Source organism: Limanda limanda, chromosome 13 (genome assembly GCF_963576545.1).
Source record: "Limanda limanda chromosome 13, fLimLim1.1, whole genome shotgun sequence".
Lineage (NCBI taxonomy): Eukaryota > Metazoa > Chordata > Actinopteri > Pleuronectiformes > Pleuronectidae > Limanda > Limanda limanda.
In genome coordinates, this window is record NC_083648.1 from 19,806,860 (window position 1) to 19,833,795 (window position 26,936).

At 40.6% G+C, this 26,936-nt stretch overlaps 2 protein-coding genes across 3 annotated transcripts in view; both read right to left on the reverse strand.

The window, feature by feature from the left end:
- Positions 1-469: 469 nt before the first annotated feature.
- Positions 470-7,461, reverse strand: LOC133018163 (annexin A13-like). 2 transcript variants are annotated; one of them, XM_061084480.1, is made up of 12 exons: positions 7,369-7,461; positions 6,609-6,684; positions 5,744-5,838; positions 5,486-5,656; positions 4,829-4,862; positions 4,247-4,326; positions 3,678-3,746; positions 2,312-2,413; positions 2,142-2,217; positions 1,932-2,044; positions 1,380-1,518; positions 470-1,234 (listed from the first exon to the last, which is right to left on the reverse strand). In XM_061084480.1, the coding sequence occupies exons 1-11, from the start codon at positions 7,381-7,383 to the stop codon at positions 1,399-1,401; spliced, it is 951 nt and encodes a 316-aa protein (XP_060940463.1). In that variant the 5' UTR covers positions 7,384-7,461; the 3' UTR covers positions 470-1,234; positions 1,380-1,398. The 2 variants fall into 2 exon arrangements, with proteins under 2 accessions (XP_060940463.1, XP_060940462.1); XM_061084479.1 differs by having other exon boundaries at positions 470-1,518.
- A 5,075-nt stretch (positions 7,462-12,536) lies between these two features.
- Positions 12,537-26,936, reverse strand: part of gpr158b (G protein-coupled receptor 158b) — a 64,703-nt gene continuing 50,303 nt past the window's right edge. The window contains exons 8-13 of the mRNA XM_061083654.1: positions 23,769-23,907; positions 19,062-19,167; positions 16,272-16,418; positions 15,740-15,983; positions 14,645-15,201; positions 12,537-13,508 (exon numbers count right to left, since the gene is read on the reverse strand). Of these exons, the coding sequence (XP_060939637.1) occupies positions 12,537-13,508; positions 14,645-15,201; positions 15,740-15,983; positions 16,272-16,418; positions 19,062-19,167; positions 23,769-23,907 (2,165 nt within the window). The remainder of the gene's footprint in view (positions 13,509-14,644; positions 15,202-15,739; positions 15,984-16,271; positions 16,419-19,061; positions 19,168-23,768; positions 23,908-26,936) is intronic.

Below are 26,936 nucleotides of genomic sequence, written 5' to 3' on the forward strand. Positions count from 1 at the left end.
TGTCTGCTTGAGCATCTGGAAGCAGTTCTCACTTGTTTTGAACTTTTCTTTCCCTCTGTCTGTCTTCAAGTCACCCAGAGGCATCGCTCGCTTTCTGTGCGCAGTAGAAAGTTCAAAATGTTTTGAGGCAGATTTAATAACCAATTTCTGAGTTTTAAGTCACAAGATATGATATATCTATATATACAATTTTACTGTAGCCGACCTTTGATTTCACTATGACTCTGATCAAATACCGTTTTTCCCCCCTAAAAGGCAGCAAACAATATTACAGGTGGTTCAACACTGCCCCCTACAAGAAATAAAGAGAACACAGTAACATATGGTAAAGCTTAAATGTATTATCACTACACACATATTTTCTTGCCATTAAAACAGGTTAATAATTGATACCTTCTCATACGTCAATGAATTAATTTATTAATATGATAACACAACAGTATATCATAGTCTTTTTATATTACAGCAAATTACATTTATTCAGATAGACTACATGGATACAGACAGCGCGAGTACTGTGAGAAACTTAAAGGGTTAATTCATATCTTGTTGAATAATTTTAAAGCACAATGAGTTTACTGGTATTTGACAGAAACTTATAGTGAATTTAATGACAACAGGAAAAAGCCAACAATTTAATAATGAGTATAATTGTGAGAAGAAGGCAGTTTGTGAGCTGTGATAAAAACTAAGACTACAAATGGTTAAAACCCCACAAAGCCTTTGGGGATGTGACTACAAAATACTCACTATATATTTAAAGCATTCAGGCTTCGGGTAACGTCCTCATGTATTATCGTCTTGTGTTTTCAGATGTCAGAGATGAAATTTGATAATTCGGCACTTGAGTGTTGAGTGTTGCAGCAGAAAGGAAATTGCATGACTATAAAAGGCATCTTTGAGGCAAATAGAAGTGAAGTGGACAATAAGGATGGCAGAGATGGGTAAAGTTACAAATATAAATTAAGAGGCAGCAGCACCGGCCTCTATGTTTGGTGCTTTGGCGCTGACATACAAAGAGCGTAAAGCTGCTAAATTTGAATAAATGACTTCGATTTTAATAAATACAATTATGTGATTTCGGCTGCACAAGTTATATATAAATTACACAAACATTCATTGCACTTCTCTTGTATACTGGATTATATCAGTAAGGAATTTCACAGAGTGTGTCCAACACTGTATGATATGATGATGAGTTGGTTTTGGGCCCATGCTGCCAAGACAGCTGACTCTAAGAGTGAAGAGAGAGAAGAAAACAGCCGTGAGATGATAGATAGAAAGAAAGATTTCCACAAAGTGATTGAGTGAATCAAGTGGAAGAAAGATGAGTGAGGAGAAAAGTGGAAGTAGACACAGAGGTTAAACAAGGCCTGTACGGGGGTCGGTGAGAGGAGTCTAGTGCAGGATCTCAATGAGGAGGCGTTTGAAGTCTCCACCACACTCGGAATCCAGGGCGTCTTTCAGGGTCTCGTCATACTTCTCCAGGTACATGTCCTTTACTGTCTCCAGGTCGATCTGTGGGTTAACAACACAACACTGCTGTCACCACAAACACCCTGTCTTCGTCCATTTATGTCTTTAGACTGGATTCTTTATGGTCCACCATTACTTTCAGTTTCAGAGCACATATTCTTTTAAAATGAATGGCAGGAAACAATAAATCATAACATAAACTGTCAACATTTAAGCAACTGTTGACTGATAAAACTCCCTCAACATGTTTTCCATTCCCTATCTGCCCATGTTTAGTAACATAAACTAGAAGATTCAGTTTTTTGGAACTCCATCAGTGGGACACGTACAATCTGTGACTACCAGCTAGTTTACTTTCATGCTGTAACATTCATTAATCATTTGGAAACCTCATGAATACTGAGCAGTTCCTCAGTTCGATTAGACATTCAGCGACACAGCAGTACAACACTTGCCTCAGAACGGCCGACAATGAGGCGAATGAGCGTGTCCTCATCAGTGCCGAGTCCCTTCATGGCAGCATTAAGGCGTCGGGCAAAATACAGCTGTGGGTTCTTGGCGCACCTCACTGTCAACCACACACACACACACACAGAGGCAGATTGTGTTACGACAAGAATTAATAACTGGTTTTGCTATGGCTTGTGATTCAGTCCAAAACATACCCAATGTGATGTAGCATTCCTTGAGGGTCCCTGTGGCCTCGGATTCAATGGTGTCCAAAATGTCTGTCCCCGAAAGCTGAAACAATGAAAATATATCCCATTAAAAACATTATAAAAAAATTAAAAGATAGTGCAAAAGCAGCCTTTTCTTGATAGAGGTCAATACTCACAGACTCATAGAACTTAAAGGTGGCCTGAAGCTGAATGTAGTTCCTGTGTGTCAGGATGAAGGTAAAAGTAGACTCGTCTGTGCCAAACCTTCCTTCTCCAGCCTGTCATGAACACAAACAGGAATATGAATGAATGTATATATATATATATATGTGTGTTCTTAATGTTAGATGTGTCACTTAAATTGAAATCATTACCAGTTAAACCTATAATAATTTAACTTCCTCGATAAGCTAAGGGGCATGAAGAATTATTCGTTAAATGAATAATTCACTCATTATTATTAAAATTTGTTCATACGTTTAGTCATTATTCCAGTCAGTAATAATACGATGCCAAAGCACAGTGAGTAGTTATCACAGCAAAACTAACAAGTACACTATAGAACCTAACTAATGACTTCAAAGTCGTGTTAGCACCCCCTTGAGGCTGGAGCTACAAACAGTGTTTCTTTGAGCTAAATTGATTGATTTAATTTATTCAGTTATTATCCCACACTGTACATCAAGTATAAACACCATAGACAATAAATGTTTAAAACTATAAAAAATATTCAAATTAAGCTTCCCCCCAGATATACAAAAAAAAAATCATTCACCTATGTTTCCCTCGAAAATTGTTTTGAAAATCACTCTTTTAAATATTAAAAGAGCAAAGAAAAAAAGATACACATTTTTAAATTCATAACGGTCTTGAAGTTCGGAAGTCAAATTTAATCCTGCAAGTGTTCAACACTCCAGTTCAGAAGCTGGTGGTAATGCACCTAAAAGTTTTTTTTGGCCAACCACCATAAAAGAACGCCTGTAGACATTTTTCAGTGAAGCCATTTTGACAGAGGTAAACACAGGTGTCAGTGATGACAGTAATCAGGGTTCCATGTGATTAGTAACACCTGTGTTTAGTTCATCTCAAAATGGCTGCTGTGAAAAACCTCTCCAGCTATTAAACATTCTGTTAAAGTTCTTCAAGAGGCAGGTGGGCTGATCAGAAAAAACACTTATAACTGTTGCGGATGAAAATATTTGTTAATCACGTCAGTTTAACAGAGTGAATGATCCACTTAGAGAGAAGCACATCATGAAGTATTATCTCTGCACGTATTTTTATATTAGTCCTGCCCTACATTTCCACAGAGCGTTCACAGCCCTGTGCAGTAATATAAGCCACATTACTACAAGAACAAGCTTGGATTCATTCACGCCTCCACAAGAGATTTACAAGAGATTTACAAGTCACCCTGGGCTCACAGGCTCTGACATTTAAATCCAGGATCGCATTACCTTGCCAACGCCGATGTGATTTAAAAAGGCAAACGGTGAACCAGGGCTTTAATTTGTCAGCACAGATTGAATGTGGGAACTTTACCTCGATCAGAGATGTGGCGTCCTGTTCGGCTAAATCCTCGTCCACCTCATAGCCTTCATCCCTGCTCGCCTGCGCATACAAACAGGGGCATGGAGAAGATGGGGAGACATTGGGAGGGAGGGAGGAAGAGCATGGAGGGGCACGTGGAGAGAATGTGAAGAAAAACCTTCAGTGAGTGAAGTCAAGGTCAAAGAGATGGATTACAAAAATAATGGCAGGCATTAAATGGGATCACAATCATCTGCTCCACATTAATGGGAAGTATTCGAAGGTCGTTAAAGCGGCAGCTCTTTGGATAGACGTCGCTGTACAACATGAGTCACGCTGTGTTTGTCTTCTCTTCCAGCAGGAAGGAAAAGAGAGGGGAAGCAGAGGAGGGTGGGAGCGCTGGATAGCACATTGGCCAAAAGAACGCCAAACAATGATGTGATGTGTATTGAATGTCCCAGTGGGCGAATCCCAGCATGAAAACCACGAGAAGTACTGAAGAGCTACAACTGTTCTCTTATAACAAGCCATAGAAATGCTATGAGTATGTTTGTTGTTTAAATTAAAAAGGAGCTGCTTACCTGCAGCAGTGACATCAACAGGTTCCTCACATCTCCACTGGTATCATCCTCGATGTCTGCCTCCAGGTCCCGCTCTTGCACTGTGAAGTACCACCAGAAATACGGTTAAAGTCATTTGTAACGATTTGTACCAAGTGAATATTATTTGTGGCCAGAATAGGAAAACACAAACTCAAAGTTTGAATCTTAAACAATTGATAGGTCAAGCTAAACATTATATATACCATGTTCTGTATTTGTTCATCAGATAGGCCGCACAGAATATACAGTACACTGAATGTTCGAAAACGACATTAAAATATAAAAAAATGGTCAGATTTTAGGCGGACTATCCTACTCTACAAAATGATTCCAGATTTTTTTTTTATTGATTAATTCAGTAAACCTTTTTTGCTTTGCAGTTAAAACATCTTGCCACAAGGGAGTGCTGCAGCCTTTCAGCAGTATTTCCAAAAGGGATACGCCCAAACATAAAACAAAAATTGTCCAAGTTCCATGGATTCCATGACCACAGTTTCCAATGTGAGAGGAACAACTAAATAATACTCATTACAGCATGCGTCAGTGTGGATTATGACTCACCCTGGGCATACGCCTCCTTGTAGCTCACAATGTCCTGTGGGGAAAAGGAAGATGAGATCAGCTCCTCGCAGTAAAGTTACTTATATTTTTGATTTTAGAAATGGATCACGTGACCATGTGTAGTTTGAGAACGTTCAGCTTGCAGTAACAAATCCACAGAGAATTCTAACACCTTTTTGCTCAATGTCTGGTTTCGAGGGCCAAATATTGTCGTTTTTGTTCAGTCTCACTGATCTTATCTATTATCTTCATTTTCTGTAATTAAACCTCTTATAATCAACTGTGACAGACAAAGCTGGTGAAAATACTGAAGCAGCTCAGGGTCTAAATGCTGCTTCTCCTCCTTTATGCTGCCCCTGAGCAGCCAGTAAAACATTAATGCAGGATTAACATCTGTTTAACATCAGAAACATGAACAAAAGTGTATTAAAAGACGTGCGAGAGGGGAAGTCATCACACAGGAATGAAAACAGGCTCTATAATAAGGAAGTGGTGTATCTGATATTTGCACGTCCCTCAGCTGGTGGAGGCAACAGAAGAGAGACCACCTGAGTGGGAGGCCTTTGGGTGTGTTGGGGGCTCGGATGAGTTTATCACAGTTAAACTGATGAAAATAGCAACACATTGTTTAGCCAACAGTACCACATACTGACAAACCTCATTGGTGGCCGTGCACAGGATCTCTACCAGCACATCTTCATCCGTACCCGCCCCCTTCATGGCCCTCCTCAGCTCCCTGGCGAAGTAAATGTGAGGAGGCTCCAACATGGCGACGATGGCCTTCTCAAGACTGCCTGTCAGCTCCTTCTTCAGCACCTCCTCCAGCTCCTGAGCCAACACACAGGTGGACACTAAGACAACAGGCCGCACGCTGCCACATGTGCAGGGAGGAGAGAGAGAGAGGTAGCTACTTACGTCATCATACTTTTCAAAGTAGGCCTGTTTGATCTCCACACGCTGAGCTGCAGAGCGATAGGCCAGGATTTGGATGATGGCTTCTTCATCAGTGCCTGGAGAGGAGACACCATGAGGGTGGACATCAGAATCATTCAAACACAATAAGAATGCTCAACTATTATATTAATATCACACTAGTACCAGACACCTAAAGAGCATTCTACAAATCCTGTGACTAAACCTACACAGGACTTTTATTAAATTGGATGACAAGATTGGCAGAAATATATTTGATTACATTTTTATTTTATGTATTGATTTTTTTAAAAGCCTACATTTACAATAAAACATCATCCATTATCTATTCCACTTATTCTCTTTAGAATTGACCACCTATATGGTCAATTTAGACTCTTCAGTTACCCAAACCTGAATCTACATGGTCTTTGGACTGAGGGGGGAAGCCCACACAGACACGGGGAGAACTCCACACAGAAAGAACCCGGCCGTACCGGGATTCAAACCAAGATTCAAACCTGGGGAATGTTCTTGATGTGAGGGGACAGTGCTAACCATCGCCCAACAATAAAACCACTTGATGGAGAATGAGCGTGTTACAGGCAAAAATATGATAAAGCCTTAACCTTTAAATCTGGAGGATAACTCAGTCTGTGAGCTGCTCCGGAGAATCAAGATTTATCAGTGAGATGCTTCTTTATTAAGAAAATATAAACGACTGCATTAATTGTCACCACTTATTGTGATCAGGGGGCAACTGGTTGCCTTTAAGAGAAATAGAAAAAGAGGAGAAAGATGATGTGACTGAAGAAAAACGGCGTTTTTCACAACGACTGACGGAGGAATGAGTCGAACATGCACCTACCTAAACCTTTACAAGCTTGTCTGATCGCCTTGATATCAGCTGTGACATCAAAGTCCTCAAAGGGGACGATGGTGGGCTGGGGGAATAAAAAGGGAAAGAAACATTCATATAATGTGACCAAATATGTATAATTCAAAGCAGCAAAATCTAAAATACTCTAATAGTGCAGAATAAAAGTGTTTGCTACTGGGGACTGGAAGGGTTTTTGTTTATATATTATCCTGTATAGGAAAAGGGTGCAGCCTGAGTGTCTGCTGAGTCATGGGGCAGCAGCAGCAGCAGCAGCAGCAGCAGCACCAGCCTCCTCCTCCTCTCCTCACCCACCCTACATTTAACACAATGCGGCCTTATTGATCAGCACTTCTGTGAAATTCCTCTCTGTTGTTGCTGCTGCTGCTGCCTCATCGGCCTGACATGAGGGATCCCTCCCTCAGCTCCAGTTAACTGCGCCACTTCTGTTCCCTGTACAAACAGATCAAATAGACCCTGTACAAACAGACCTCACACAATGACTCTGCAGGATGTATGTACAGTGTTAGTTTACACTGGGTGTGTGGTGGATGTGGACTTTCAGTGACATTGCCCCTGTTGATTATGACATTTCTGATGTTGCATGAAAACTTACAGCACTGTTACAGTACGTGATAAGGAAACGCACCCACCCCACCCATGCAAAACAATTATACTCATTCAGAGGGAAATGTTGTTTGACCAGTAGAAGTTTGAATAAACAAATAAATAAACGACAAAGTTTCCTCACCTGAACGTTGCCCATGATGCTGCAGACTTCGGAGTTGTGAGGTGAGACAGATGAGCGCTGAGTGTTGAGTGTTTGGATGCCGTGCCGTGCCGTGCTGTGACTGCAGCTAATGTGTGCCTCTCGTGCTACGACTCAGCCTTGTCCGGTGCTGCAGCGATGACGTCACTGCTCCCCATTCCCCGAGCAGGATGGAGCAGGGAGCTGGAGGAGGCGGGGCTGCATAGCTGTCATCACTTTTTTAAGGATACATGTGACCAGGGGTTTAATCAAGCACTGAGCTTGATTGGTTTACAACTTGATTAGATTACAATTTTAAGGTACTTCTAATCTATGTTAGTAGTTTAATTTACATACTATTCTACTCTGCTACTTTTTGATTGTGTTACTTTCTAATTACTTAGATTACTAATACAAATTTGCCTGGAGAACGAGCAGCTCATTAAATGTAAAGCTTTGCAGTAGAACAGTAGATTCTAAAATAAGCTTGACCTCTATGAGCTGAAAAAATTAAATGCTGCTTACTACCTGAGTGCACCTTTCTACAAATACTTGTATCCTTCACCCAAATGGAATAATCAAAAGGGAGCCTGGAGTTACAAGATATTTTTAAAATGTAGTTTTAATTTGTATTTTTGTTTTAGTAGAATTACCTCAGTATTCCTCCACCAGTTATACTCCTTGTGCCTTGGGGACACAGACAGAGACAGGATGAGCTTGAATACAAAGTACATATAGTTACAAAATTAAATGGAGTAATATAAAAAGTGTTTGATATATCACACTGACCTGGTAAAGTAGATGTATAAATAAGATTATCTAGTAAAGTACCTATACATTATACTTAAACACAAGTATTGGAGCTACATTCCATGACTGTTAGATAAAAAAATACCATTCAGAGTATGAATTGTTTTGGTTTACCAGTGGTGGGAAGTAACGAAGTAGAAATACTTTGTTACTTTACTTCAGTAGATTTTTCACATATCTGTACTTCACTTGAGTATTTATTTTCCTGACGACTTGTCCTTATACTTGCTACATTTGAGCACAAATTTCTGTACTTTCTACTTCTTACATTCTCAAAACTGGCTCGTTACTTAAGCAGCGGAGGTTGGCGGAACGTGCACCTTTACGCACGGCGCACCTCTCTCTCGCTCTCTCGCTCCTGCAGGAGCTCAGTTCAGTCTTTATTATTAGGGCCAGAGCACTGACAGGCACTGACAGACGTGAGACCCTATTGAAATTGTAAGGATTATTATTCAGGCAAATGAATTGGCTTTTTGAGGGCTTTTATTAGGTGACTTTACTAGATTTTTTTGAAGGTATTCCTTTTTCGATTCACATTTGTTTTCCCTTTCCTTCTTCGTGTCAACATCTGCACATAAATACATAACTCGAAGCAGCAAGTGGTTAACTTGTTTTAAAGAAAATATTAGAAGTAATTGGTTTAAACAAAAACTGTTGGCAAATAGACAATCATTGGTTGGCCGTGTCTACTTAGTCTTACACGTCCACGTAAACAAAACAAACAGATTTAAAACAAGTCAAGATGGAAAAACAAACAACACAACCAATTATATAAACAAACGCAAAAACAACTTTCAGCCAACCCAACCAAAAACTAACACTGTGTCGTGGACTACAGCATATTCACACACACAATTCAGGTTTTTTAACGGACCTTGCCAAATGGAACCCTGGGTAATCAGGCCCAGTTTTCCACTCACTATAATGCCAATATAATTTTTGCAAAGATATTATATATCTATATATTGCCAATTCCAATCCTTAGTCGCCCTTTGTGCTGACTCAACACAACTTAGAAGCTGTTGAGTCTTTATATATGTATTGTACAAACTGGCTAATGTGTACAACTTCAAGCAGGGTTGTGTCTTCACTTTGCCGTCCCTACAGGCAAGAGACCCTACAGGTGTATTGTCACCCTGCTGGAAACAAATGCAAACACAACCTCAGGCCCATTCAGTGAAGATAGTCTAATGATAAATAAACAGGCTTACATGTAGATGCGTGGACAAGCTGGCGGGCAGGTAACCAGGCAGTTACAAAATACAGCTAATAGACACAGAAGGTTAGTGTTGAAGTGCCGTCAAGCAAGACACTGATAATTTTTAAACTTCAAAATAAAGTCACCAAAATACTGTAACCCAATTTGCACCTTAAGATATTCAATTGGATGTATTTTGGAGATGTAATTTAGCATTCAAAAAAACATTGGTCTTCAATCATTAATTTCCTTGTTCAGTCTGAAATTTGGCAGCAAAACCAAACTGTGTCCAGTGTTTTTTTCTCTCCTGTACTAGCACTGTTTAGGCTGTTAACAAAAGAGAAACTATCTTGTTTTGTGTGCCTACTTTCCCTTTGCTGAGTTATCATAAGGGGCATTGTGTATCACTCCTGCTACTGATGAAAGGTCCATGTTTAGTGATATTTACAGACTTTTTTAGTGGTTATACTTTGGTCTATTAGTGTTCTTAAGTAGACTCAAGAGGCACTTGTTTATTCTGTTGTGTTGATTCTTTGTTGTCTCTAGAAGTTCAGATGCACTTATCCAATACTATTTTAACCTCAGCATCTCGGGTTCAAAATTTGTAAAATTATACATTATATATATAGTGTTGTTATAATTTTTCAATCAGTTGAAATAAATCCTGAAGAGAACAATTTGGGGTTGTTTTGTGTCTCTATAGGCCTACTATAAAAAGCACTTAGCATTTTTGATTTCGGTACTTGTACTTTTACTTTTGATTCCTAAGTACATTTCAACACAAGATACTTTTGATACTTAAGTACATTTAATATGAGCGACTCTAAGACTTTTACTCAAGTCATTTTCTGACGGGTGACTTGACTTTCACCGGAGTCACTTTCAAGTAAGATATATGTACTTTTACTCAAGTATGGCTTTGAAGTACTTTATACCCCACTGTGGTTTACACATTTATCCAGTTTTATACTCGAGGACATTTTTCAGGAATTTAACCACAGTAATGATTCTTCTCCTCCACTTGGCTGCAGTGTTGTGCAAGTTGCTTTGACATCAAATACCTGTAACTAGGATTAACAGTGTGAGACACATTTGAGGTTGTAAAATGAGATAATCTCTTATATCCTCTGATGGGTTGTGATGAGTTAATATTTGTGATGGTGTATGATTTTATGTATATAAATGTTGTAGCAGTGCACCGTGTTTCCATTCAGATATATGATCAATATATGCAAATTATTAGTGTAACACTTATCTTCACGATCCAGAAGCAAACTGAGAGTCGAGTCAGTATCGTTTGGATTTTATAGAAATATTTATTTCAGAGTTGAGAACAGGGTATTTACTGTATGTACATGCAGCACATTACGAATGTACAGTATAAATACTCCCATGTGGGTGCTACAACAGTTTGTAACGTTACCGAGTAACACTTTAAATACAGTATAACAAGCATGAAGTACACTAAGTGGGCAAGTTGCAATATTTCCTTTCAAACATCCTTAAAACCGTCTTATGGAAAAACAGCTTGTGAGAGTTTCATCGGTGGGTCATGTTTATTTATCGAGCGTTTCACATGGTGGATGCTGTTTCTGGATGCTTGATGAGAGACAGCAAAACACGTCTCAGTCTAACTCGGGAAACTCTTTCTGAAAAACACTTGATAGATATATGACGACATCTGACACCTATATTTGAAATTATCCTCTGTGCTCCATGTGCAGTGGTTCTTTTATGCCTTCTGGTGAATCTTAGTGTATCATGGCCCAATGTATTTTCACTGTCATGCACAGACTATACCATAAAGACACAGAGCTGATTACTGTGTGTGACTGTGTTGCATCACAGGTGTCAGTGGTGGGTGGCTGATCACAGAACAGAAAGGCTGACTCCTGTTGTTCTTGTCGTTACTTGTGTTGAAATTGTAAATTTGTCATTTTTCTGTCTGCGAGAAGGTGGCAAAAACATAATCTTTGGTCATGCATAGTCGTGGTTTTGGATACGTAAATAGATTTGGAGGCAGGTGCATTCAAGTAAATGTAAAATGGGAAACTAAGCGACAGAAAATGATGCATTATTCACATCATCCACCACTGTAGTCAGGGTTGTGTTTGGTCCTTGAAAGACTCCATCTTCTCTATGTGTGTATTCTACAGCCTGTAATGCAAGAGTGGGTTTCTTTTCCCCTTTTTAAGATGGGACATTCAGGGAAGAAATACAGAGCGGTAAACAGTAAATAAACAGAAGGGAGCGCCTCATAGATATTTCAGTACTACTCAACTGTATTTGAAAGCCATTTGAGATACGCGTGTACATTATTGATAGCAATGCACATCATTTCAGAAGCATCAGAGTGAGACAAATACCATAACACCAAAAGTTCTGCTGTCGTTTCTGAGAACAAGTTAACCAATAAACATTCAGTTATTTGGATGCTTGATAGTTTGCCACATGCGATGGCTTTTGTTAGAAAAATACATAATTTATATTGAGAGTGTTTATCGAAACACACAGCCGTCTTCCTTGAGCTGCACTGCGATCCAACGTTTCTCTAATCAAACAGATCATCGTCGTGTCATGAATTATGGATTTGGCCTTAAGGTAAAGCATCAGATCTCTGTCTGGGGCTTTGGTCCAGCGTCTCTAAACATACAGTCTTTTTCTCCGGTCTGATGGTTTTCCTCATCAGCAGCTGATGGATGAAGCCTCCGCTGGTTTACCACGTAAAGTAGAGTATCGTCAGCGTAGTGGCAAACAAAAAGCTCAGTAGGTGAAGCATTGACTTTGTTTGTGTACAAAATATTGTCTGATCTGCTTATAAATATGATTGATTTTAAATGTCACCTCCATGAAGTGTGATAAAAACATACACACAATTTAGTGACAAATGGGCAAGCAAAAGTGCAGACTAAACATTCCTTTAAAGTGACTTTGAAGTTGCATTCTCTGTGATTTAACAATTGGAGCAAACTGTTGTGTTTGGATTGCATCATTGCACAGCAGGAGGGATGTTCTTTTCCTCGCAGGATCTTTTACACTAAGGTGACTCAGAAAAAAAACTTTCATATTAAATGCAATGTTGGATCTTTGTCATTCATTTTCTTTGCTTTGTCGTGTGTTGTCAGTCTGTGAGTAAAAAAAATTACAATCGGCGCTCCAGTCATCATGCCCTCTCCCCTGAGTCTTGCCCCTCAAAGTCCCACGGGCAAACATCAGCCCTTTGGGCTCCGCTGATGACTTCAGGTTTGTAACTAGAGCTCTCCTTCTTCCTCTCTGGTGAGGGTTTAGTTTTCTGAGCAAAGCTGGTGTTCCTGGACTCGCTCTCCTGGGAGAAAACCTCCGCCCTCCTGGCCTCAATCATCTCTGGGTCTCTGGTGGAGCTCCTTCGCCGCTCAGACACCGGCCCGCTGCACTCAGACGACTGGCTGACCCGTCTCCTCTCTGATGGCGGCTTGCTGGAGGAGCTCCGCCTTTCTCTGCTTTTCTCCCTCCCCTTCTCTGCCTTGTGGTTGGACGAGCAGGAGCCTTTCCGCTTCTTCTTGTGCGTCGTGGGGCTGTTGCAGGTCTTCTCCTGTTTAGGGGACGGCGGGCTGTTGTAATCCCAAGGGCAGATCTCTACCATCAGCGAGGGAGGCTGTAAAAGGCTTCCTGTGGACTTGGAGTGGTCTGAGTGGAGGCCCTTGTGTTTCCCATCTGTGGGGGTGACGCTTTTCTTCCGCCTGATCCTGTCTGGGGAGATGGAATCTGAATCTCCTCCCAGCATGGGCTGGTCATCAAAGTCCCAGGGGCACACATCCAGTTTGAGGGGCAGAGGTGACCTGGGTGGCCTAGCATTCCGCATTTCCCTTCCTTCTTCTTTTTCTCGTCCTTTATCTTTGGAGCGACGTCTGTTGGAAGGCGACTGCCCTGCTTTCTGCCTTTGCTGGGACCGGCTACCTTTAGAGATTCCAGAGCTGCTGCTGCTGCCCCTCCGGCGCGTTTCTCCGGTGGTTTCTCCGGGAGCGATAGAAACATGCTTCTGTGTTTTTCCTTCAGAGGGCGTCTCTGCTTCCTCCATTTCCCATGGACAGACCTCGGACACGTCATAAAGGTTCTTCCCAATCTCAGAGCAAATGGACGGCTGGCTGCCGCTCACCTGTTACAAACAGGTAAAAGACAGTTATTCATCATGAAATAACCTAAACTGTCATTGTATGTGTTATTTAAACAGTAATTTTCATGATCAAATATCCTAATAAGGATCATTTAAAGCAAGGGTTGGTAATCCTGATAGCAAGAGTAGGCGACACATTGAAAAAATGCTATCAGGACATACCAGCCCCTCCCACTCGTCAAAGCTACGCCCTCAAAACATGTGACTGTGCACTGCCTGAAAACGGCTTTTTTTATTGATGCTGTCTGGATGTTAAGCTAATTCCAACAAGTGTTTCAAAAACGAATTACCAACCCCTTAACTGTTCACTCATATAATACAATAAAATGTCTGACATATTCAAATATCTCAATATGACGTGTTAAAAACTGGTTTTGCCTTTCCAACACAGCCCAAAAGGTGTTAAGAATACAGAACTTCAAGTACTGGTTCATTTAGCAGCTTTAATTTGATCTTTCATGGTCGTCATGTTCCTACGACATCATCAGTAGATCTGATGACTACATCCGTGTGAGAGGGTCACTTGTCATAATGAGCCCATTGATATACTGTAGAGTAGTTTGCCTACGACTGACGGTACATTTTATAAACAAATGCTAACACTGCAATGCTTGAAATAAACAAACCATTCCATTTCAACTCAAAGGGTGATAATATATAGATGTCGTGTTTACAGCTTGTTTAGTGGACAAAAAGTCCACTATTGCAGGTTTAAAGACAGGTCAGACATTCTCCAGCCACATAAAGGAGCCCCACTGGGATACTTGTGGTGGTTTATCCCCGTCTAAAGTCTGGGCAGGGCTCTTATTATCCACTCCTCGTTTTCACTGGTCCAGAGAGACAAACAAAACAAACAACCTTCACCTCCATTTATCCTCCTCCACACAAATAAGATATTCTGATCTTTGTTAGAGACTCTTCATCCACTGAGATGCAATCCAAAGATAAGATTGAGTTACTATTTTTTAGGTGGAGAAAGTATTTCCTGCTCAGAAGGTGTGTGTCGTATGATCCCAACACAAAAAACCCAGAAATCAGATTTAAGTTGGAAAAAACAGCACTAGAGTAGATATAGTTAATATGCGTCTATCAATTTGTATCATATTTGTAAAAATCACCTGTTGTTTCATGATGCCCATCTTCATGGGGGACTTGGAGTACTCCACCGACTGGCTGATGATCATTTTGGGATAATGCTCAGGCGTCTCGTCCACCTCAGAGAGCATGCTGCCTTCTTGTCCTTTCAGGCCCTTCTTACTGGCGTCCTCCACACTCTGCGTCTTATTGTTGAGCCCCGGCATCTTCTCCTTGGCGCTGGCGATCACGCTCAGAGACTTCTGCATGATGGAGGTGCGCAGGTGGACGGGTTTCTTCTCGTGCGTCAAGTTGTGAGCGCTGGCTGACTTCCAGAACAGTGGCACAGACTCGGTGGACTCGGCCGGTTCCAGTCTCGGTGGGGTCAGGGCGGGTTCCAGCTGCTTCTTGGCGTGTCTGCGCCCAATGAGGGAGCCCAGAAGGGATCCCTCCCCGCCACCTCCGACAGGAGTCATTTTGTCTCCTGCTGTGGAGCCAGTTTGGCTTCCAGTTTCTTCATCCTGGTCACAAACGTGATCATAGCTGAGAGATTTCTTCAAGCCCATGACTTTGTTCTTCAGGGAGTCCTCCCGAGCTTTTCCTGAGGGAAGAATAATCACCAGACGTGTATGAAGTGGGAAGTATTACCACCATGTAAATTAATAAATGTATGTATTTAGGTGTTAGCCATTCAATCGATGGAGCCCAAACTGAAAAATCGTCTTAAACAATTATGGATGCAACATTGTAAAGACATTGATGTCCCCCAGTGAAAAAATCCTCATGATATGATTGCCTAAATTTCTTCTAGTGCCACCAATGGTCAAATATTCACACAAACACTTATGGTATAAATCTCCATATCTACATATACAAATCACATATTGTCACAAAACTTCCCTTTCATGAACAAGGTTCTCTAAGTTGGTTTCTTAATAATTTTGAAACTTAAATATTAAAAATGCCTTAAAGCAGCGAAATTCAGAAAATGGAAAAACTATTTTTTAAATATTTTAAGGTGATTTTTTAACATGTAGACCATTAAAAACCCATCTAACCCATCTGAAAAATGAATTCCGGTACCTACTATCAAACTCAGTAATTCAGCCTCAATTTAACAGGTGGAACGAGAGACGTACCGTGATGACTCGGTTCAAACGGGTTCCTCTTCAAGGTGCTGCGGTTGCTGCCGTGCTCGCTGCCGTCCTCGCGGCTACACTGGCGGTGCATGTGCATGGTCTCTGGGATCTCTGTGATCCGTTTCATCAGCGAACGGCCCAGGCCTTTCTTGGAGCTGCGTTTCTTCTGGAGATGTGGGTTGTTTGCAAGCATCTTCTTGCATTTGTAGACCTCCAGCTGAGCATAGAGCTTCCTCAACTCATCCTGGAAAAGGAAGGAAACTATAAATACTGGGCAGCTACTGAGTAATTAGTTTACTACTGCAAAACTGTTTGATTCAAACATTTGATGGTCAAATTTTTTAGCTTTTTTATCAAATCATGTAACAGCTTAAAAAAGAAAATCATTGCTATTCATAAATCATTCTGCCATTATGAGGAACCTGTGGCATCAAGAATCCACTTACAAAACATTTTGTGGCTTTTTTTCCTTTAATCATTAAATACAAATTCAGACTAAACCACAGTTTATATCTTCTAAAAGCTACTTCACCCGTATATCCTCCGGGTCCAGACTGTGCTCGCTCCAGGCCGAGGTGATGCTGTTGTTCAGGTAAGAGCCAGATCTTCCCATGTCCAGCTCCTCCTCATACGCCTCTGTGGCAATATCATCCCTGGCCTGAGTCCCTTTGGTCAGGAACTGAGACGAATGGAGAGCAAGGTTAGAGGGAGGCATCACTGACACTGCATGGAGACTCATGAAAGTAGGTAGCCTCTGATTCTATTTACTGAACTGAAGGAATGAATATGTCGGCCACAGGGCCATGTAAGGTGGACAGGGGATGACCAGCATTAATCTACTGAACCTTTATGGCATAAAAAAGTCACTTGGCTCTCCGCAGTCGACTCTGATAAACTTAAACTAATAGTATTTTTAACGTTATGAGATTTTGACTGCAGAGCATGAAAATGCACATGATAGGAGATCAATTTCATACGTACAGTAATTGCTTATTGCGCTCAATAAACACCACTACATCGATTTTGACTCCAATTTAATGTAATAATTTCACTAAATTAGGATGATCTCTATTAATCCACATGATTTATGTGATTGACTACAAGTGAATGTGCAAAACTAATAGGATTAACTCAGTGAAATGAAAGTTTTTCTGCTTAGTTACACTGCTAAATTTATGCAACATCCCAAGCTTTGTATAACAAATTCTAATTTATGTTTGCAGGCACTAATCTCCTCCTCACTTGGACTCCCATGTGCAGAGAGGAAAGGTGAGATGAGGTTTTATTATTACAACAACGCAGCACATTAAGGAGAAAGGCTGATCCTTAAAAAGCAGTTTGGTTTTGACTGTCCGTGGCCAAACTGTTTAGCTTTGCTGGAATAACAAACGTAGGAGCACAGAGAGCTGCAGGAACAGACGCTGTGTGAGATTTGCATCTGCCTATTATGCTTAATTATCCCAGCACACTCAACTGACTTGCACTTGTGAGGTGCCTAATTAAGAAAGAATGAAAGAACAGAGAGCTCTGATGGTGTATTGCGTTGCTCGCGCAGCAGGAGAATTTAATGTTTTCCATCAGACTTAGAGACTGCACATGAAGACACCCGCGGGAGTGCTCAGCTAAATTAAAATAACCACTAACGCAGTTTGAATGAGTTTAAGCTAATGGTAGCAAATGGTAGCTGTAAGTCTGTGTGTGTTCCACACTGCTAATATTGAATGAAGTTAAGATGATGAATGAACTGTTATGCAAGCTACTATAGCAGTAGTGGCCATTATGGAAATCTCTCTGTGCTGAAAATAACTTCTACTACAAAGGCAGGACTTTCAAATAAAAACTCTTACAGGAAAGAAAAGTAAGTTTTCTACATGGATTTTGTTTCTGCTACACTTCTGTATTAGCTGCTCTTCTATTGACTAGTTATTGTAGATACCTAAACATCATAGCTGGAGCTAAATTCTGAGCAAACAATGACACATTTGGAGCATGAAAGTATCATTTGAGAGACTAAAATATGTTACTCATTGAATGTGTTGACAGTTTTAATATTATATTACAGGCAATAACAACCTCTGTCAGTCACTTTTCCTCCTTTGCCTGCTCTAAAACCCACCTCTCTGTGCTCTGACTGATAGACTCTCCCACACACTGAGCCTATGGATGATGCCAAGAATGCAAATGAGATTCTAAAATGCAAATGAATGTATTGAGCACAAAATAGATTTTTGTTTTCAAACATTAACACAACATTAATTTATGCAGTTGTAAACAATATGCTATTGATGACCTGGAATTCAGGCTCTAATATACTACATAAACACATGAGGTAATTTATCAATTTGATGTTTTTTAAACAAGGAATTTGGTGGAGCCTTCAGCAACAGCATGGTGCATAGTACATCATGTAGTAGATGTATTTGAGAAAAAATATATCAACATTATGATGGGATATACTAGAAAAAGTCCTGCAATCAAAATCCTAATTAAACAAGGAACATACCAATAAAATTAAGCCTCGGCCAACATACATTTTTTTCAAGACTCAAATGCGGTCATTGTGACATTTGACAACTAAAATCTGATCAATTGACATTTGAGCCCAAGTGAAAACTGGTCCAAATCTCATTTAAAAAATCCCTAAAGGCAGACTTGAGAGATCATGTCCAAGAAGAGAAAAATACGTTTTTTTAAGATCCGTGACCTTGACCTTTGACCACCATTGAATCTGTGAGTTTGAAGAAATTCCACAGAGCATTGTTGACACATCACACAAGATAAAGTAAACAAAAAGCTAGATATTTGAGCCTTTCTTTGCTGCTTAGTAAAAAATGTATTAATATGAACAGTTTACATAAATGTATAACAAGTTTACAAGATAAATCTCTTATGCTGCTCATGGAGACCTGACACATGACAAGAGCACTGCAACACATTCGATTTATATAGAGCTCAAAAGTACTAAAGGCTGGAAACCACCAGTTTATGCTCATATCATTATCTTGTTCTTATGAAAAATCGTCATCTGTAAAGTAGCCGTCAGATAAATGTAATGGGGCAGAAGTAACAGAAAAATGCAAATACTCCAATTTGTAATTTAAACTTAAATGATCCCTTTACCAATATTATGTAATCAAAATATTATTTTTACAAACTCATACATTACATTTGAGCACACATATAACTAGAGTTTGAGGCCATTCATTAATTTAAGTCTTTAGCATATGGCAGAGTCATGAAATTTGCTTCAGTTAATAACTCACAATCCAGTAAAGTAATAACTGACATGGTTTGTGAGCTCCAGGGAGAATCTGTTTGTTACCTTTGGAATGAGCAGCAGACCCAGAGTCACAGTCACAGTCAGATGAGTGTGAGCAAAGAACAGCATGAGCATCCAGTCAGGGTGTAGTCCTGGCACCAAAGAGAACCTGCAGGAAGAACACAAACATGCAGGAGAGACTCTGTTCATTCACCAGCACTTTTTCAAAGGCATATTTGAAGTATATTTGAAAGCCAGTTGAACCGAGTACTTGTCTGTGAAATACGCTTATTCTCAAGTACACACACAGACATAAAAGCAGCTTTTATTGAACCTCTGGACGAGAACGGAATGAAATGTTCCATAAACCCTGAGGTAATCTCGACTCCAGTGTAAACAGAGGTGTTAAAGCAAAACTGTTTGAAAAGAATAAAAGTAGCATTTATTTGCCTCCTTTTGAGAGGTTCTGAAAAATGTGTTCGACTACATTTGGTTTTGTGCAGTTATTTTCTGCTCAGCCATTATTCGTTTTGAATGCTTCATATTTTTTTCAGGTTTTTGCTTGCTGAGGTTAGCATTTAGCATAGGTTTCATAATACAGCCTCAGAGAACAGCTGGCATGACGTAGACTCTTAAGTCTCATTTTCTATTATTCTCTAGTGTTCCTCTGCGTCATTGATATAAACTGTAAACGAGTCAGGTGACCCAGCTGACGTTGAACAAGCCTCAGCTTCTGGCCGAGCTACGTTCCACAGATCCACTCTTGATCCAGAGCCACCTGGAGGCTTACTCAGCAGCATCCATGTTGTTATAGTTTGTGGATGGCTTTCCTCCTCCTCCACCTCTCTTCCTCAGCCTGTTATGCAGAGTTCAGTGTCAGCCCTGCAGCTCCCTTCCTCCAGTTAAGCACTTTGCCATGTCTATAGCAGTCACTGACAGGATTTAACAGCCTCCCCACACAGTCCTCCCATGGCATGGTCAGCTCCAGCATGACAGCATTCTTCACTGTCTGATAACAGAATGATGTCACGTCTGTCAAGTCTGAGGGCGATAATGCTGAGCAAACTTGAGTTGCCTTCCCATATCCACTGTCAGCCGCCAGTCCTGTACTGTGATAAACCCTGATGTGGCTGGAGGGGTTGCTCTCGGCTTGGCTCTGGTGAAGCTGGTGGTCTGCTTTAAGGAGTATGACGTCCTGCAGCTGGTGACGGTGCTACACATCAGCTCTGTGATGGTTTTGAACACCTGGTTGTTCTGCCAGGGATATCAGCATTTGCCCAGAGCCTTTGAACAGCACACAGAGATAATTTCCTCTGCAGAGGATCCTTCTCTATTAAAGGTTAGGGTTGGTAAGTTGTTTCTGAAACACTTTTGTACAATTTGTTGAAATCCTCTTCACGTCGTAATACATATCACTTAATAAAGTTGTCTGAAAAAAAGCCATCGTGGCCATGACAGGACTGTAATAAACAAGACCGATCATTTCATTTGGACGGAATTAAATGTTTGGGTAGTGTACCTGTCTATCACTAACCGACCTGCCTTACTGCACAAATCCTGCGTTCTCACTGTTCATAACCGGAGTCTTCAGCCAGATAGGCACACACTGCCGAAGCAGAGACGATAGCCAATGGTTTGTGAGCAAGTCACGGAAAAGTCGGCTTCCAGCAGTAGTTGGGAAGTGCACGTCCATATAGCTTTGAAGAAAGGGCCGATGGCAGGGGGTGAGATCATGGGGTGCATATTTCAAAGTGTAGCTCGCTCTTGCTAGCTTTTCCAGAATTACGAACCCTGGCTTTAAATCCATCCTTTTAAAAGCAATCCACAAAGGGGCAAGCTCACCGGGCTTTAGGGAATCGGAGCTGTCACTCTGATTGGTTTATTGTATGTCTGCCCAAAGCACAACCATAATTAAGAGACAAGGTAAAACTCTTCTGACTGTGCCTGGTGTAGCAATGTTTTGTCCTGCCATTAAAGAAAATGTGTATTTTGAAGAGAACCTAAAGTGCTTTGGACCATGCCCTTCCATCATTAAAATAGGAGCCCTATATGTTTTCAGCTTCATTGTACATCTGTTCCCAGCAGGTTTCACCATCTCAAATGATACTATAATGTATTCCCGTGTCTTCTGGCTTGATAGCTCGACAAATGTATCCTGTTGCTCAGATTTCCCGTAACGCTTGTCTACTTCCCTAACATCTCAACAGGTGTGGCCGGGAATAAACATGTCAGGTCTCTTGGATGTAATGGCATGCAGGGAAATGGACCGCTACCCAAGACAATGAAAGTGTAATATGGATAGAGTAACCTAATAGACTCAGACTTGATTGGCAAAGAGCATCGCAGACGATTCCCTATACGCCACATGCAGACTTTATGTGGAATGTAGGTTGATGTAATTTTATAAATCCTTGCTGCCTTTAACTGTCTGCCCTTCCTAATGACTTTAAAATGGATTTTACAGCCTCTTACTACTTTTTTTTAAGTCGCAATGCGCAAACTTGCAGCCTATTTTTGTGGTTTTGTTAATCCCTCCAGCCTGATCATGGTTTGAGATTTTCACATCAATTAGATGTTGAGTTATTTTATAAAAGTTTATTGAACAGAGGAGGGATATTGTTTTCTGTCCCCATCAGCAAAACAGCAGCTCAAACATTTTTCGCTCAAACAAGTCTCTATTTCTGACACCACTGCCTCAATCCAGACGGGTGTCTATGTCAAAGCTCACAGCAGTGATGTTGGTTGCTTGTGGTTTGTGTTTAACATTTCATGCCATAATTACTCTTATCGCCGGTGCATTAAAGCAGAGTTGATATTGTATTCATGAGCACCAGAGCCGCTAATTGCACCTCGTATTAGTGGAACATGTTAAAAAAATACACAAAAACCTTAATCGGCTCTAATGAATGGTTGTATTTCAGCACCAATTTTTCGCAGCCAGTCAAAGCCACACATAATGACATATGAAGCAATGCAAGCTATACTTATTGTGGATATTCTGTAAAGTGTGTGCAAATACATCTCTGCCAGGACCAAGACTTCTTGATGAGACTGGGACGAGAGATAGCGTGAGTTTCCCCTTCATTCATCAAAGTTCCACCAAGGTGACTCAGAGATCGTTGGCCCTTTACTCCCAATAATCAAATTCACATTCATATTTTATATTAGACATCTAAAAGCATAGTGTGTGTGTATGTGTGTGTGTGTGTGTGTATGTGTGTGTGTGCTACACAAACACAAGTCCAACGTTATCTTTGGACTGCAGCAGGAGACTGCTGTCAGCTCACCAAGAAAAAAAGAAACACTCTACTGTTTTTATTCCCCAGAAAGCAAAGAACAGCTTGATTTATAACAGTTTCACAGCACTGACAAAGGTGTACCCACTGGACTTTTCAGTTTCTTAACAGATTAAAAGTATGTCTCTTTTTTTTTTTTGTTCCACTGAGCACAATGGACTGCTGCCTAAATGAAAGAATATTCAATCAGGAGCAGGTTTATCGGAGGAAGTGTGACAAATGGAATTGCTTTGCCCGGGGCTCCAGCAGGCGCTTTGTGATCACCTGACCAGTCCCACTGTAACTAGACTGAGAAAATGTTCTGTGGTTTAAGAGTCATGATAAAATTTGACTATGACTATTTGCTGTATTTTTGTCTTTTACACTGATATTCCAATAAGTTTAAACAGACACATTAATAACAACTGTGTTAAATACAGTGTAGACTAAAAGGAGGCACACAAGATTTCACTTTCAACAATGGCGGAACTTTTGAGGAGGGATTTGGTAAAATAAAATTCAGGCTACTTCACCTGGGCACAGTATTGGATGCTTGATAACCATTGCCAACATAAAGGACTCGTGGAAGTATGTGGGCAACGACGGTTACATTGTTTGAAATGGACGTATCTCTTTATGAACGGAAAGGCATAGGTGAGACTTTAAATGAATAATAGAGTGATTCAAAAAAATTGAGAGCTGCCTGGAAACACAAAAAACATTCTTCAAACCACCTTCACGAGTAAATGGAGTCCAATATTCAATCTATTTTTAGTTGGTCTCAATTAACTCCTGAGGGACAAATTTGGCTCTTTAGCGGGTAAATAACTCTATGAAAGCCTTTGGTTTCTCTGACTTCGTTTTAGTTCTGTTTTTTTTCCAGAAAATAAATGATAGTTACTAAAATTAAAAGAATGTTATGATAACCTAAAAGTTGACTAATTGAGCACAATTCCGTAACTAGAGCAGTTGCATTAAAGCTCAATAAGAGACAGACAGACAGTTACACAGAACTGAGAGTTTATTTTGGTCTCTGGCACAGGAGATCTATGTTGTGCATCTGGGAAGACATTTTTTATTCACCTCCTTTCAACTGGCTTACCCTGCACTCAGCTGACACTGTTCGTTTCCCTGATGAAGGGGGCGGATGTTGCCTCTGCCTTTCATCTGACACGATCAACACTTGTAATGCCCAAGCTAACAGGGAAATATAATCATGATTAAACAGCAGCTTGTACTGCAAGAAGGGGTAAAGCCCACTATTCGTGCCACTTCCACCACTGTCAGAGACATTCATCAAGTCATAGTGTGATGCCTCATCGTTCCACAGTCTTGGGTCTGATTCATGTCCCTCTATACAACTTACTCTTTTCTTTTTCTCTCTCTCTCAGTGATCTCGTAAGAAGACAGACTGCACTTCTGGCCACAAATTGCTTTCTCTCACTCACTGTTCGTGCCCAATCATGCCTGTTTCCACTCTGTTTTCATTATTCACCTGATGATGTGGAAGATGGCCGATATGAGGAGCTCATTGTAGATGGCCACAGCCATGTAACGTGGTTCGTGGAAAGCCGAGGGCACGGTGCGCACAGCGTAGCAGAGGTACACGCCCCACAGCAGGAACAGGAACTCCGCTGGGAAACAAACAGAACAAACAACAATAAGATAGCAGAGATGGTTAGAGGAAATACTGTATGTGATTTAAAGTTGTGATTGTCTTTATCTTAAAGAGTGTTTTTCCCCAATAAAAAATTGTGACGTGCATAAAATACCTCCTGTGTAGCTAGCATTTGTGTCTTGACCTTAGTATTTAAAGATTAATGGGGCAGTGGTTTTAAAGGAGACATATTATGCCCGTTTTATCACAGTTGATATGGTTCCTTGGGGTCTTAATGACATGTCTGTAACATATTTTGGTCAAAATACCACAAGGATCATTTAAAACAGCACCCTTTTTACCCTGTCTAAAACAGCCCTCCTCAGATTGACCTGTTTTGAGTTAATTTTCTTAATATGTGCCCTTTAAGGGAGTTAGAGGTTATCCATTTCTCCATCCAAAAACAGTCGGTAAGCAAAGGTTTTAGTTTACTGTAGAGACACCTAGCAACCAACCACACTGTAATAAAGACACGTTGGAATTTTTACTCCTCAGAATTTTGAGGGATTACACAAACAAAAGGCAAGATGTTACATTGTTAGCATACAAATGTTTAAACCTCTGGACACATCTAATATAACTGACTCATTTTTCCAGTGTCTATGCTAGGCTAGGCTAATCACCTCCTGGACAGACTTGAAAGTGGTACCAATCACCCTTGGAAAAATAAATCCTAGTACTGATTTATAGTCGTTTTAACTGGACAACTCTGCTACTGGAATTCACTGCACATTAAACCTGCTTTGGCACCAGACGCTGACAGTGCTGACTGCAATAATGAAGTTTCAAATTTAGCAGTTCCTAACTTAGCGAGATTCCCCCGTGTTTGAAGTGTTTCCTCCAAACGAGGCATCTGCTTCCTCGACAGCTTGTTGACTCATCCCTCCTATCGTCTGATCTCACCAAGGTCACACAGCCCGACTACAATTCACAGAGAATCCGTATATTAAAAAGCGCAGGCGTCTCTACAGTTAATTATCAAGATATTTCAGAATGTTCAGCACAGTGTGTGTGCACAGACGACTCATTATCACCTACAATGTCAGTGTAATGAAAGTCTACAGAATATCATTTTCTAAAATCAATAGTAATTATTTTGGATGTGATGAAGATGATTCATTTCAGCATTTTAGAGGCATGAAAATATGTTTTAGAGGCGTGTAATACATTTTGTACTTTCTGCTCTCTGGTGTAGAACAAATAGATGATGCTTTTACTGCTAGTGCAGTGCCCGTTATAAACATGTCTGTTTGGAATGTGGAGTGTTAAGCTCTTGAGCTACTTCAGAATTATTCTTTGTCATTAGTGAGTCCTCCTCAAAATGTTCTACAATATACTGTTTCTTTTTATTGTTCGTGTGCTGGACATTGTGTGCAGAGCTTTTTTATAAATGGTCGGTGCAGAGTGAAGTTGAAAACTGTGTTCATCCTACCTGGTCTATTCACAATTGGATTTTATAGTCAATGTTTTTCGTAAAATGAAACTAAAGTTGCTGTATTTACTGTTCATATGTGGTTACTATATATGTGTTTGAATTATTTACTTATAATTGTTGTTTCACAGGTCTGTTAAGTTGCCGACTAAATCTTCAGACCCAAGTTCACTGCCCCCCCGCCCCACTGACTGCTACAGAATACAACATTTTATATTATATTTAGAATATATAAAATGTATTGTGTGTCCAAATCATAACAAACTCAACACTGCACTTCCCCGGCCATTAACATTACAGTCTGAAGCCGATAAGACAGGGGGTTTGCAGGATATGCGTTCCACAGACAGACATTCGTTTGTGGAATTTGTAAGTGAATCTGCTATATATGAAAATGAGAACTGCAAAGTCAAAGGTTTTCTCCTGGTACCATGTACACAAACTTGTTGTTTTGTTTCCAGACCGCAAACAGCACTAAGAACTGTGCCAAGAACTGCTTTGGCAGACAAGACCATAAAGTCTTTACAGTGATTACAGACATTAATATTTATGAATAGGCCCAGTCTATAAATCATCACTAATTACATGCTACTTAGCCTCTGAATGGGAGGCACGCGAGCTGTGTGCAAGAAGGAAAGCATAACAATCCCACTAATGAAGATGAATTGTTGATTCATATGAATTGTTCATTGCTGACATTATCAATGCTGTGTCGCATCAGTTTCAGGACAAAATAGGATGATTTATTCATTTTTTTATCAGACGTGTTGTCTTGTTGGTACCAAGACAAAACAAGCATAAACAGCAATTAGATTAATTATCGCAAACATGTCATACGCCGTCTTTTGCTGGGTGCTTCCTGCCCTTCCTAGACAAAAGGGTGTCCTCAGTGGCTGTCAGAGCTACTATCTGGACTAGAGTGCACACACACAAATGCACGCTGATGCACACAAACACTCAGATGCAGGAAACAGACAGAGGGACTGCTGCATGCTTCGTTTTTCATTCCATTTAAAGGCCGTGTCTCTGAAGATGTTTCTGTTCCTCTTTCCCGTCTCCAGAGTGTCCTTACTTGTCCTTCCATCAGCAGCTAACGTTCCTGCTCTTCCTCGGCTGCTGGAAAACTCGCCTTGCATCAATGCCCACATCCCTACAAGCTTTATACTTCACAGACTCCTCTCGTCTTTTCCCCTGCCACTCTCGCTCTCTGTCTGTCTATCAGCTTTCAGTGGCAGACCAAGCATTTCTCAGGGATCCATCCGTTTCCTCTTTCCAAACTGGATTAGTGTCCCCTGCTGTCAGACTGGGTCCAGTGAGGTGCCCATCACTGCCTCCTGCTTCAAGAATCTGTCATTAGGAAGTGACTCACACACAAGGCCGTCTGGTCTGGGTCTAGAGACACTTGAACGATACTTCCTCCAACTTCTAGAGAATCAACCCACTCTTTATACATGTTGTAACGACTATGTGTGGGAATGACATACTCTGGGAATCAAACTAGGGACTCACATCTCAATGCATATATTCCCAAGTGGTATGTGTCCTAATCACATCAGGCCATCTTGATAATGATG